The sequence below is a fragment of the Pteropus vampyrus genome, unplaced genomic scaffold (genome assembly GCF_000151845.1).
Source record: "Pteropus vampyrus isolate Shadow unplaced genomic scaffold, Pvam_2.0 Scaffold1, whole genome shotgun sequence".
Classification (NCBI taxonomy): domain Eukaryota; kingdom Metazoa; phylum Chordata; class Mammalia; order Chiroptera; family Pteropodidae; genus Pteropus; species Pteropus vampyrus.
In genome coordinates, this window is record NW_011888782.1 from 4,919,944 (window position 1) to 4,933,554 (window position 13,611).

Here is a 13,611-nt window from a genome sequence, read left to right on the forward strand (position 1 = left end):
GCAGAGGGGAGACGGAGCCTGGTAGGCACGGCCTTCCCGCCGACATCACATAAATGCATTCTTATAACGAAAGATGTGTCTTCACTTCCACAGACAGACCAGGCAACTCTGCTGACCTACACAGTGTGGTAAACAGCCAGCCTAGAGCATTTAGTCAACTGGGAGGACACGTTTCAGCCTGGGCTTCTTATACTGCCTCACAGTTCAATGATGTTAGCTCACCTCTCTTTCTAAAGACCAGTTCCTCCCAGGTGACTGGAATTAATAAAGACACCATCTTTAAAGATTTAAACAGCAGAGCATGTTGTCAGTTCGACGCAACAATAAAAATAAAAGGACAGTCATGGAACAACAGGTTACCATCAGACAGTGATGCCAATGGAGTCAGCATGATGTAACCCGGAAGCTATTCCTCTATGTCCTCCAGGAGGCTTAGCCTCCACCTGAGAAGACATTCGTCCAGACCTGATCTGAGGGATCTGCCCAGCCAGCTCTGACCACCAGGTTCGGCATCAAACCAAGTTGCCCACCAACAGGTTAAATATGCTGTGGTCCTCAGCTTTCCCCCACCACCTGCCTGTGGGATGCTCACGGCCCTATTGGTAGCTGTGGCTTTACTGAGGCAGGGATTCTCAGGGGAGCCCAGGGGGCATGGAAACCCTCTCCCTTGGGGCTATGCAAGAGAATGTGTGTGTCGGGGGCAATTAAAACACACTTTAAAAAAGGTACGGGAATGTGCACCAATCTGAGAATCATTTCAGTAAGTAGGCTCACCCTCCTTTATCATCTGCTTTTTTTTTTTGTGGCCTTAAAAAATACCCCGTTTATAAGGTCTTACATGCAACATTCTTAGTCATTCACTCATGAAGTTGTCCTAGTCTCTACTAGCGCCTCCTCAGTTCCATGCCTGCCCCTAACAGCCACCAGAGCTATAATATCACTCCTTGCTTGCTCACGTCCCTCGGGTGGGAGAGGCAGAGCCAGCACACTGCTCTCTTGGCCTGGAGGCCCTGCCCCAAATCAGTGCAGACCAGCTCCTCCTCATTGTTCAAGTTTCTGCTCCAGCGTTGCCTCCTCAGAGCAGTCTTCCTGCCACTCACACTAAAGGAGCCCGAGTCACCCTCTAGTCTCTACCACATCATCTCTTTTTCTACACTGATAATAAGCACTTGTCGCCATCTGACATTCTCATATGTATTTGCTGGCTTATTTGTTTTCTATTTCCTTCAACAGGAATATAAGCTCCCAGCCTTTAGAATAATGGCTAGTACATTTCAAGTATACAAGTATTTACTAAATAACTGAGCGAATGAACGAACATGGAAAGATACTCTTGCAATTTGCATTTCAAAACATTGTTATTCTAAATATTTCCGAAAAGCATTTCCAGTAAGGGACCAGGCAAAGACTGATACCAGAAACACAGGTCCAGCTTGACAATTTATTAGAATCTTCAATAAGAATAAGTCTATATACCATGCTGATAAGTCCTCTTACATACTGCAACAGAAAAGCAGCAGTTTTTATTTATTCAGAAAACGTGACTGTAGTTTCTGACTAATAGAAAGGCCCGCTCCAAAACAAGAAAGCAAGATGAATGGGAATGAAATAACAGATATAATTAAGAGAGTGAATGTTTTTGGTTTCCTTAAAAGCCTGTAACAATTTGTTCTCTCTTAACAAAAAAAACAACACAAAATCCACTCAACAAGACATTAACAACAACCAACTGCAGAAAATTAACAAGAAACAGTTCTGTAGGTCTTTTAGAGGATTGAAAAAGGTTACTTTTGTTTTTATGACTGCTATGGTTGCTAAGGCTGAGCTCTGAGGGCCTGGGGCAGGCAGTATGGTGCACAGTAGAGGGGTAGTTTGGTGGGGCCAGACCCTGAGAGGAAGCTCAGCAATGGATGTAGGAATATTAGGACTTCTGTAGGAAGCATCGGGCCCTTCCTGGGTCCAAGGAACTAAAGGAGGGGAGGCCTTATTGGCTATTCCCGACAAATCGGGGCGGGGGGCTAGGAAAAGAGATCTGAAAGAAACCAAATGTGACGTCTCCTGCCTGCCCCTTTCATAGCCTGCTGTGGAACGTATCCTGAAGCAAGACGGTTTGGCCAAACTGCCCAGCTCCTGCCCCCGATGTCATGATGGAGCTCAGGCATTTAGGGTCATAGACTACAGGCCAACAGGGCAGACAGTGGCTCCAGTGGGGACAGAGGCCCAGAAATTTGTAGGATATTTGTTCAGATGAGATGGTTAACCTGTAAGAGACTGAGTTGCTTTTAATTGGCAGGTTTGAGCCTTGGACTGCTATTGGTGGGAACAAAACCTCAGAGCAAGATTTCTACACATCTGAGTTTTGTTATATAGATTTACTATCCCACTAGAGAAGTATCAGAGTCTACCTGAGATCTTAGAAAATTATACTGGTCATGCTGCCTGAAAATCCCATGAACCAGAAGCACTAGCCATCCTCTCTTGGACGCCTTTGTTTTGCTGCAAGCCTACCAAGAGAGGTGTGGTGATGCTGGCCGGAGTAGGCTGAAAACAGGAGGGATGGTGACGGCAGAAGACATGAGCATACTAGGAAAATGGAACACGGCCTGTCTTTTATTACAGGCCTAAGTGGGAATAATGTTTCACGTTCTAAAGACCATCTCTGCCCTGTGTTCTCTCTTGATAAAAGCATGAGCAGTCAACAAGCCTAGACCTTCACGACTGCCCTGTCACTTAGGTCTAAAGAGGTGGCAGAGCTGCCGGTGGGCTACTCCAACTCCACTCTCTACCCATTCCTCACCAACAGGAACTAACCTAAATGAGGTCAGTCAGAAATAGGAAGTCACTATATGCAAAACAGACCTTTCAGGAGCACTGGCACTAGCATCAAACAGCTTGAAGTTTGATGGTCTTGTGTGCTGTGATCTGTGTGTCGCTAAAACCATCAGTAAGATGGGGGTTATATCTCTCTCAGAGGATTGTTTTGGAGCCATTAGAAGAGATAATCAAAGTGGTCCACTTCTAGCATATTACTATTATTGCTTAGTATGTTTTCTTCCTCCTTCTCCAGTATCTTAAATACCCAGATAAGTGGATTTTACTTTCTGAGGTTCTCTCATGTATAATAGACATTTAGTTACCCTGACCTCTGACAATCTCATATAAGGGCTCTCCCAGACTCTAAAGAAATATGCAGGCTGTTATTACAAAATAGAGGGGTCACAGGCATGCCCAGCATGGTAGTGGCTGAAGAGTTGGCCATTAGCAAGGAAGTGGGCAGACCTGTCGTTTGTCACTACTGACTCTGGCTGCACCACTGGGACTTCTGTTCACAGAGTGTGAGCTATAGTTGTCCGGACCTGGGAAAAGACAGATTTAGGAGAAGGCAGGTTTAGGAAACGATAGGCACCAAATTGATCCTTTAATTCATGGTGTGTATCTCTGTGTGTCCCTGCCAATGCCATTCTCTCTTCTAGAAGGCCTGTCTATTCTCCTTACAATACCAGATCTTTCCTCATCTTCAAAGTCCACCTTAAACTTGAATTCGAGCATCGGCTTCCCATTATCAATATTCCCTCTGAAATCATCTATTGTTGGACTCTCTCCACATCTACAGATGGACTCTAATCTTTTACTCTTGGAACTACAAATACTAAAAGTTTTCTGAAACTGCACAGTTCTACATGGTAAACCCTGGTCCCAAGGTCTTTTGGTTCCAGATGTGGCACTCAGCTCACTATATCCCTATTACCTGTCCCTGCCAATGTTTCTGAGCTCACTGGTGCTCTGGGAGGACCCTGGCTTGCTTCATGTGAAGCTATGTGTCACTTCCAATATTTCTGGTAAAGTATATTTTCTTTCGCTCTCTCCCTCTGCTTTGAAGTTTTACTCACCTCTTCCATACACATGGAGCTCAGTTTCAGATCACCACTCTTTCATTTCACCCTACCCTCAACTTACTTTTCCCAGAACCTATCTTTACATCAGAGAGCAGGTATTTAGTAAGTATAAGCTGAATGACCAATGTGAGCCTCTTCCAGAAGCATTAGGGCTCATTCTTATCACTCGAAAAACAGATGCAGGTATTTCTCAGATAAAGAACTGAAGGATATTAACATGATCAACCAGATCCTGAATTGAGAAATGAAAGGGGGTGGTGAAGGGAAATAACATTTGTTAACGGTCTATTAAGAGCCAAGTACTGAGTCAGGCATTTCATGCTCAGTATTTTCTTAAAAAGCAAAAGGCACATCACACAGAAAATATAATCAAGGGTTCTATTTTGCATCCAGCTGCCAGAATGGCTGAAAATCCTAAACTCAGCACTGGGAGAGAAGCATCACTTAGGAAAATCTAAGGGAGAGATTAGGCAAATGCGTGCATTACCCTTAAGAACAGTCCTCAGGCCAATAAACAGTGCTTAGCACAGACTTCCAAATCTTCACTGATCTCTACCATTTGGTGTATTACGCTCTTAGGGTTTACCCACCAGCCCGAGAGTGACAGAAAGTGTGCCTCCTCACCGTAAAATCTATTATATTCATGACATAGCTGCCATCTTAGGGTCAACCTGAAAAAGAGACTTTACATATATTTTTAAACTTAAAAGATTCTAAGCACCAGTAATGGTTAGATGCCTTTGCCAGAATATGTAAAAATCAAAGTAGAAACAGAGTGAGGGCTTTACTAATAGGAAACATCCTGGGATTTTGCCATTGTGCCCTCTCATTTTGGAGCAATGAGAAAGGAGAGCAGTTTGGCTAAGATTGTCATAAAATTACATCATTTAGTCAAATAAGATCCTTTGAACTGGGTTTAAGATGGATATATTTTTTTCGTGTGAATTTCAGGCCATAAAGGTTTTGCTAACATAAGGATCTAGTCAAAGTTAAGTGCCGCCCCTTAGCTGGGATTTAAACATGGCCCAAGTCAATATTAGCCTTCTTATCTTGGGCTTCACCTCCCCACGACTCACAAGCTCTTAAGCTCAGCATGAGATGCTTGTGGTGGCCACAAAGTCCTTGAGCTTTCAAGTGATTGGCAGCAAGCCTGTTTCCATAGAGATGGGGTAGATACATCTTTTGTGTATTGGGTCATTAGCTGGAGAGGACTGGGATTGGAGGAGTGGAGAGGCAGCCTGGTATGGAGGGGTGAGAACAGGTTATGAGGTCAACCAGTTTAAGAAAGATGAGAAATTTGGAAATTACATTGAAAAAAGAGAGAGAGGGACAGATACTCAATTTGGGCTTCTCCTTTGGAAAAGCATGTGGGAAAATGCAAGAGAACCAGAAAATGAAAATAAAATGATCAAAGATGGAGAGTCTGTACTAAGCTTACGTGATCAGAGTTGTGGTATCTTAGCTTGGAAAAAGAGAAGATAAGTGTGTGGTTTGTTAGGCTTTTCTAAATAGGTATAGGGTTGGTACAAGAAAGATGCTGACCAATTGTTTTAAGTCCTCTGATAATAAAACAGGGTGTGGGGTGGGGAAGACTTCAACCAGAAGAGGACGAGTTCAGGAAGGCTGAAAACAAGTGAATTTCACATGATTGAAGGCTACATCAGAGTGCTGGGGGAGGCTAGGAGCTCTCTGCCCACAGATTTCAGTGTGTATGTGCCTTAAGTGTGGGGTTATGAATATATTAATTGAATTTTGCCCAAATAATTTTAAGTTCTCTTGTTCTTTGCTGCTTCTAATCTGTCATGGGCCAGTAACAGCAGGTCACCTGCGGGCTGTTAGAAAGGCAGAGCTTCAGGCCCCACATCAAACTCACTGAATCAGAATCTGCATTTTAATAGGATCCTCGGGTGAAGTGTATATTTTCCTTCTATAGAGGACTCTGCTACCTACAATTAAATGTAGTCCTTAACATTCTTAAAATAATTATGAAAAGCTTTTATCACAGCGTGGTTAACAGGGAGAAAGCTGTCTGGTGATAACTTTTTCTCTATTTTTTAAATGTCATTAGTTAATTGCCCTATTGAAGACATCCACTGAAAGGTGTTTTGATAAACATTAGAAAATCAGATTTATAAAGTTGTTAGAGAGGCAAATAAACTGATTTTGAAAAATGGACTCCTCTTAAAGCTAATTTTTACATAAATATTATGACAAGTGTAAAATCAGTAATGATGTGTGCAATAAAATATCAGAAGATCTGAGATCCAGCTACTGATTCAAGTGTGGCCTTAGTAGAAGCATCAGTGACAGAGAAGCCAAGGACTGGATTTGAGTCTGGACTCCTGGTGTCAGCTAGCTGTGTGGCACTCATCCTTCTGGGCCTTGGTTTCCTCATCCGTCAAGTGAAGAGCAGCTGAGATGGCTTTTGGGGGTTTCACATCTTTAACCTTCTAAGATCCCTATGAGCTATAGGTACTCTCAAGAACAGCATAGGAAACCTAGTTTCTTTGAATTTATTGCACTTAATCCTCCCATTGTTAATGTGAACCATCAAAGAAAGGGCAAGCTGCTGGAAACCAGTGTCTAAATACCAAATGAATGATGGAAACACCTCCATTGGGAGCAGGCAGGTGTGGGCCTCAGAGGTCAGCAAGGTGAACAGCTCAAACTCCCTATAAACAGCTGGCAGCTCAGCCCAGCTGCTCACAGAGCAGAGAAGTGTAGGCTGCTCACCCACGTGCAATTACGTGTGAAGTACTGCAAATCTAAAAATATCCTGGGCTCAGCCACAGGGTTAATACAGTACTGTCAATGGCTTTCAACTCAACTGTCAGGATGATAACTATAGCAACAGAAAAATGAACACATAAAAAAAGAAGTCTTCTGAAGTCGACAGGAAAAATTCAGATTTAATAAAACACTTATTTTTAATTCCTGTCTCTAAATCTTTGAATCCAAATAGTTCAATTCTGTGGAGGTAATAAAATTAGAATTTTGAAAGAGTTTTGATAAAAGAAATACAACTTTCAGTTTTGAGTTCCAGATCCATAAGGAAATACTGCTAACCTGTCAATTTTAATTGCCTCTATAATTAAAGGACCACTTGAACAAATGCTTTATATAATTTTTAACTGAGAGGCTTTTCTCTATATTTGTTCTATCAGTTATAATAATAGCCTTGAGCGGTACTTGACATTTTAAGATATTATTACATGTCTGATGAAAATGTAGGGTGATATAGAATGCTCTTGAAATGAAAAGAACTTAGTGAAAATAATTAACATTAGGAAAGGATGCGAAGAAATAACTCCTAGAAGTTTCTGAGGCAGAGCTCACAGCTCACACTGTGGCCCAGTGTATAAGGGAGCCTCTGCAGTGCTCACATCAGTAAGTGCATTTGCATCATTCAGTTCTGATAAAGCTATTCTTGTTCAAAGAGTGCACAAACACATCCAAAATTTCACCATCTTTTTGCATCATCTGATAAAAGAATATTCAATTAGGTGTTGGGAAATGCAGCATTGGTCCTAGCTCTCACATAACTAGTTGTGGGGCCCTAGACAAGTCTCCACTCAGCTGTCTGACCATGGGCCGGATTAGTCTCTCAGGACCTTCCCTGAGAAGGGACAGCTAAGAGTTAAGGGGAAAGAGGAGAGGATTTGTGCTGAATACCTACTATGGGCCATGCCTTTTGCTGGGCTTTAAAAATACATTATCTTAGCAACAACTGGCAAGAGAGATAATTTTATCTCCATTTTATATAAGAGGACATGATCATAACCAAGCCGAGCTAAGAAGTGATAGAGCCTGGTTATAATCTTGTGTCTGATGCCAGATGAGTCTCTCCTCGGGTATCGCTCCAGGCACTCTGACAGCTGACTCTTGCCTGCAAAATAAAGATTGACTCCCAGGTGCTAGTTACATGCACTTAAACCATGCACAGATTTTTCAGTGACTGTCTTGCATTTTCTAAGCATAGAAGATTAGGTCCCTTGGAAAGTCCCTCTATAAGCTTCCTTTCATCCAGGCAACCACTGTTAAATAGTTGTTTTCCTATCAAATATACACTATTCTGCACCTTTTCTCAGTAATAATACATCATGAACATTTCCTCATGTTAATAAATAAAAAGGTACTTTAATCTTTACAAAGATTACATTATTATATTATACTCAGTCACTTTCTAATGGATAGTTCAGTTGTTCCAATGTTATACTTTAATAATCAGGAAAAACGGAAAACATCATATGGAAAAAACACTATGGTATTAAAGTTATTTTTAAAGGAAGTACAAGTCACAAAGTAAATCAAGAGCTTCACCTTATTTAAGATTTGTGTCTTCCTAAAATTTTTGCTTAGACTCAAAATTGCCTACAACACAGAAATACCCTTTAATAAGCCAATTCTATAATATGCAGATGAGACGAACTATATCTGTGGGCCCCGGGGCCAGGAATTCTTTGTAGCATCCCTCAACCCCACTTTAAAAATGCAGTCATGCTATTTATCTGGCGAAAAGAGGTCAACAGCTATGTGAAGGGATTATGGCTGAAAGTGAAACATACACACAAAAACAAGTCTAGTTTTGTGGTTAGTTGAAAATCCACAGCTGGTATAGGCTTTTCTTTAATTAAAGTGTTTCTTCTTCCCCTACAATGAGAAAATGCTCTTTTAGTGCTTACTGGAAGACCAAAATTGAAGCAAAAGCTGTTTGAAAACTCTGAGGCTTAAGTAAAGCTGCCTTAAAGTCTGCTATGTGGACCAACACTTGGAAATTTCCTAATGGGATTTTCTAGAGTTCCAGAATATCTTTCTCTTGGTCACTTCTTTGTTCCTCTGCTTTGGTCAAAACCCAAATCAAATAATGCAAAGGTCACCCAAGTAGCCAGAGAAACAAAACAAAACAAAAACAAAACAAAACAAAAACGAAATAAAAAAATCACATGTGTACACACACACACACACACACACACACACACACACACACTTTAAAAATTAATTAGCTATATAATACATATTAGTCATTTATATATGAACTATCTCATTACTTCTTTTTGATGCATTTTAAAGTGTGATGCTATGAGATTCATGTAAACTTAGTTCTATATAAAAATAATCATAAAGAAGCATATATATAAACATAGTTTTGAAGGGGTGGAGTCGGATGTGACAAGGGTAACTTTTCTCTGTGATGAGAGATACTACTCTTCGATCATCTATCAAGGTTTCTCCTGCTATTCCCTCCTCTCGAACCCTTTCTCTAGAAATAAGGTTGAGAATAAAATAGAGCTTAGCTATAAGGCTAATAAGACATGGTAGGCAGCCAGCCACTTAGGTCAGCATCTCTCGAAATCTATAAGAAAACATTTATTTCTCGCTAGCGGCAAGGATGTTTAGGCAACACCTAAATGACAGCCATTCTGGCCACACGCAATGGACTCATGACTTAACAGAGTGAGGGACTGAAGCAGTCTGAGGCAGAGACTTGACCTTCAGTGATGGCCCTAGAGCTCAGGGCCTCCGTCAGTGGGAAGGGGCCTTGGTGGGTTCTCTCTGGTTTCCCTTCATAGGTGGGATGCATTTTCGTGTCTTATAATACTTAGTATTGATTTCTTATAATACTTAGTATTGATTTCTTCACACTCACAGAGCAGCATATTGGCTACTTCCATCAGAGTTCATTTCTTATTTTCCTAATTTGTTCCGAAACTACAAATGCTAGACATTGAAGAGTGGAGGAAGAAAGGATGTTCAGAAGTGGGCTGAAAAAATAGCAACGATATGCATTATAAAAGCTTTTGCAAGCAGCATGGAATTACTGAAGTAATACATATGTGACCCAGTCAATACCATTTCTAATACAAAATACAGAACTTCCACAAATGTAGAGAGAGCAGTGCCTGAGGACCTTCTAAGGTGACATAGGTATGACTCATATGTAAATTGTACTTCAAACCAGGATATTTCTTAGAATATAAACATGGTCAGAATTACAGTCCGGTGGTCCTGACATGCATTTCAGGTAGGTGGTTAAAAACATATATTTAAAAAAGTAAAGAAAGCATTGTCATATTAGTAATCACAGGCTGCATAATAGTAAAACTGACTGTTTGATCTTGAAGCTCAACATTTTATTTTGGTTTGAGGCAGAGAGGGCAGTATAGCAGTTAAGAGCTGAAATCTATAGTCAGAGTGCTCGATTTTGAATTTCTTCTCTAGTTACTAGTGATATCATCTTGGGAAATTTTATTAATCTCTCTATGCTTCAGTTTCCTCATTTGTAAAGTGGGGATAGTGACAGTATTTCTGCCATAGGGCTGCTGTGAGGATCACATGAGATAATTCATGTAAAGAGCTTAACACGGGGCCTGGTGTCTACTATTGTTATGACTATTATTATTCCCAGGCCAAAGTACTTCACTCACCAAGATGAGTGTCCATCACCTTTGCACAGTATTTGCACATGGCATCCAGGTCATTCAGCTGTCCCTGAAGGAAGGAAATCTGGGCTTCTAATTCTTCTTCCTAAAATCAAGGGGGTAAAGATATGGAAATTAGGAAGACATTCATATAAAACCCCCAAATTCTTCAAATGACCTGGACTATTTTAAAGAGGTACAACGTCTTTTCGGTCCTGGATAAAACAAAGGAAAACAGCAAATACTCAAGAGCAAACCCACCACTGTTGCTACCAATAAAATAGAAAAAGGATAAAATAGAGGTTTTAAAAAAAATCCGGACTTTTCCTAATTGAATGCTAGCTTTGTGTCATGTATAAATGTTTACTCACACAACCTTATATAAAAAAGTACCTAAAATATCTCCAGTAACTATTGAGCCACACAAATTGGGAGAGTAAATCGGATTTTAGTGAACCAAACTCCCGAGGCAGTTTGTACAAAAACATTACATTTTCTCTCACACACATCTGGGAAACCAAAAATTTCCATTTGTGTAAGACAAATCTTATCACTTTCCAGACAATGATACTCTCTTAAAAAGTGAGATTTCCCCAAAGCACTTGGAAAAGTTTTGCTCCTGCAGCCCATAAATAGCTGTTCTCACATTTCCTCTCTTGATGTGACACTAGAGCATTTTATTTATTTGATTGTTTCTAGGAAAAATACTCTGGGTTGAGTAATTATCTAAATGGTAAAAGACAATCTAACTGTAACAAAAGAATAAAGCCTGTTTTTTTTTTTTTTTTTCCTTTTAGGAAAAAATAATACATGCAAAAAATTTCCCAAAGAAATTTAGAGGATTAAGGGAGTTTTTCTCAGGGAACGAGAATAATCCTCATTAAGTAGGAAATTTTAAACTGAGTTAGCTAGAATGCAAAATAAAGATGTTACCAGAGCTGAGTTAGGCTAGAAAATTGATTCTTCAGTTTCAGATGTTTGTCCTTCCACATACAAATCCTATGTCATTGAAAAGAAGGGATGGGAAACCTACTGAGATATGCTTTTCCTTAGAGACTAAATATAATTTGACTTATAGAGGGAAATTAACAGTTGAAAAGGTTACATGTAGGTGTATTCAATTTTAGCAACACACATATGCAGTACTGAAAAGTTCTGTTTCCAACAGTTGCCTGAAGAAATGAGCCCTTAGGAATATGCATTTAAACACTTGACACAGAAAACAGAATAGTAGCTCTATAAACAAATTATTGAGAAGTGCCCACTGAAGGATTACACAAGCCCTAACCATGATCTTTACATATCCCACAACGTGCAGCAGCCTCTCCTCTGATGTGCAAATAAAGACAAATGCAACCAGAAGCAGCTCAGCCAAGGAATGACTGCAGGGGCTGGTGGGCAGGGGGTGCCACTTTCCCAACTCTTTGGCTAGGCTTAAAGGAGGAAAAGGATGGGGGTGTTTCAGGGTATTTTTCTTCTCTTTTTTCCCCTTTGTTTTTGCACAGGCTTGAGTTTTCCTGTGCTGTCAAGACACTGTAGGAATTGGAGGAAGAAGGCTACATGTTGGTTGACTATGGCTGTGGTTAGTCTCCAAAGATGGCCACCATCAATTCCTTCACTCACTGTACATGCTGTTCTACTCATGAGGCAGAATCTATTTGCCCTCCCCTTGAACCTAGGCTGGCCTTGTGACTTGCCTTGCTCCAAAGAATACATTGGACGTCAAACTGTGCCAGTTTTGGGCTAGTGTAAGAGGCCTGCCAACTTCTGCTTACTTCTGCTTCCACCAGAGGAAGACAGTTATCATGTTGTAAAGAAGCTCAGGCTAGAATACTGAGAAAGGAGAGAAAATATGGAAAGAGGCCAGAGGAGAAGCGCTGACGTGTGAATGAAGCCTTACTGGACCTTTCAGCCCAATCCCTCTAACGCCACTCAAGTGAGTGACCCTGTCAACATCACGTGGAACAGAAGAACAGGCCAACCAAGCCTTGTCCAAACGCCTGACCTGTAACCTACGAGAAATAACAATGCTATTGTTTTAAGGAGTGGACTTTTGGAGTGGTTTGTGATGCAGCAACGGATTAACTGAAACAGTGGTAGAATGGAAAGAACACTAACTTAGTATATGGCATAAGGAAATTTGAGTTCTATTTCTGATCCTGCCATTTACAAGTCTTGTAACTTTATGTAATCCTCTGTCCAACATGGACCAAAATTCAGCACTCTCTGGAGAAGGTACAAGTCAGACACTTTGCTCTCAAGATGCTTATAAACTTGTAGTTGTAATGAGAAAGTTATATAAATTACTAGAGTATAAGGTAAAGTACACAAAAGTCTTATAATAATTAAATAAGAGTAATTGCTCTGGAAATCCCGATCCCTGCCTCCTGTCCCTTCTACTGAACGAGTCATCTTTTCAATGTGTTACAGGTACAAACCCAACTGGATGAGTCCAGAACTGTACTGAGGTGACAGCTTGGCAGTATGTTCAAAGAAGGGGGCCCAGGTGTGGCCCGAGTTTTCCCTGGCATGTGACTTCCAACTGGGGTGCTGACAGCCCAGAGTAGACAAATGGCAGTAGGAATGCACTGCCTCCTGGCTTGAAATCATCTTCTTTATTTACTCTATGTATTAGTTTAATTTGGATTAAGCAATCACCTCTAAAATGTAAAAGCCCTCGGGAATTTTAATCCCTGGCAGTCATTCCTATCTAAATGGATTTATTTTATTCAGTATGTTTGATTTTAAAAGCTGGGAGGGAAGAGCTTCAGAGGAGATGCTTTAGAGGAGATAGGCCAGGCCTGTTGGTGGTGAGGCTTTGGACAGCTGGAGGGAAGTATGTAGCTCAAGGGAGGTCTCTTCCTCAAAACACTTTACTGTGCTAGTAGGAACATTACAATAAAAATGTAGTGGGACTGGTGCCCTCTAAATTGTGCAGTGCGCAATTTGCACAAGGGAAGCCTTGAGAGTGTGGCAGCCCCAAAGCACTTGGTGTGTGAGTGCGTGCACATATAAGAACAGTTTTCCAAGTCAGCAATTTTGCTCGGGGCTCTGATGGAAAGTGAAGAGCATCTTGCTTGCCTAAAGCTCAAGCAAACCTCAATACGAATGGAATATATTTGTAGAAAATGGCGACTCTCATTCATTTAAATCTTTTTGTCAAAAGAAAGACCCAGTATACGAGATAAGAAGAGCATTCCGGTTAAACAGATTGAGGGGGTCCAAGAACTTCTTTCATTTGGAAGTTAGAAATCTAGTGTATTATTTCTCTAGAGTTTGCTTAATCTTAAAACATT

The 13,611-nt window shown here is 40.8% G+C and overlaps 1 protein-coding gene across 1 annotated transcript in view; it reads right to left on the bottom strand.

Annotated features, from left to right (window-relative positions):
* TBC1D5 (TBC1 domain family member 5) overlaps positions 1–13,611 on the bottom strand; it is a 373,122-nt gene that overhangs the window by 9,247 nt on the left and 350,264 nt on the right. Inside the window, exons 18-21 of the mRNA XM_023527949.1 lie at positions 10,322–10,421; positions 7,608–7,782; positions 3,501–3,640; positions 3,280–3,356 (exon numbers count right to left, since the gene is read on the bottom strand). Coding sequence (XP_023383717.1) covers positions 3,280–3,356; positions 3,501–3,640; positions 7,608–7,782; positions 10,322–10,421 — 492 coding nt within the window. The remainder of the gene's footprint in view (positions 1–3,279; positions 3,357–3,500; positions 3,641–7,607; positions 7,783–10,321; positions 10,422–13,611) is intronic.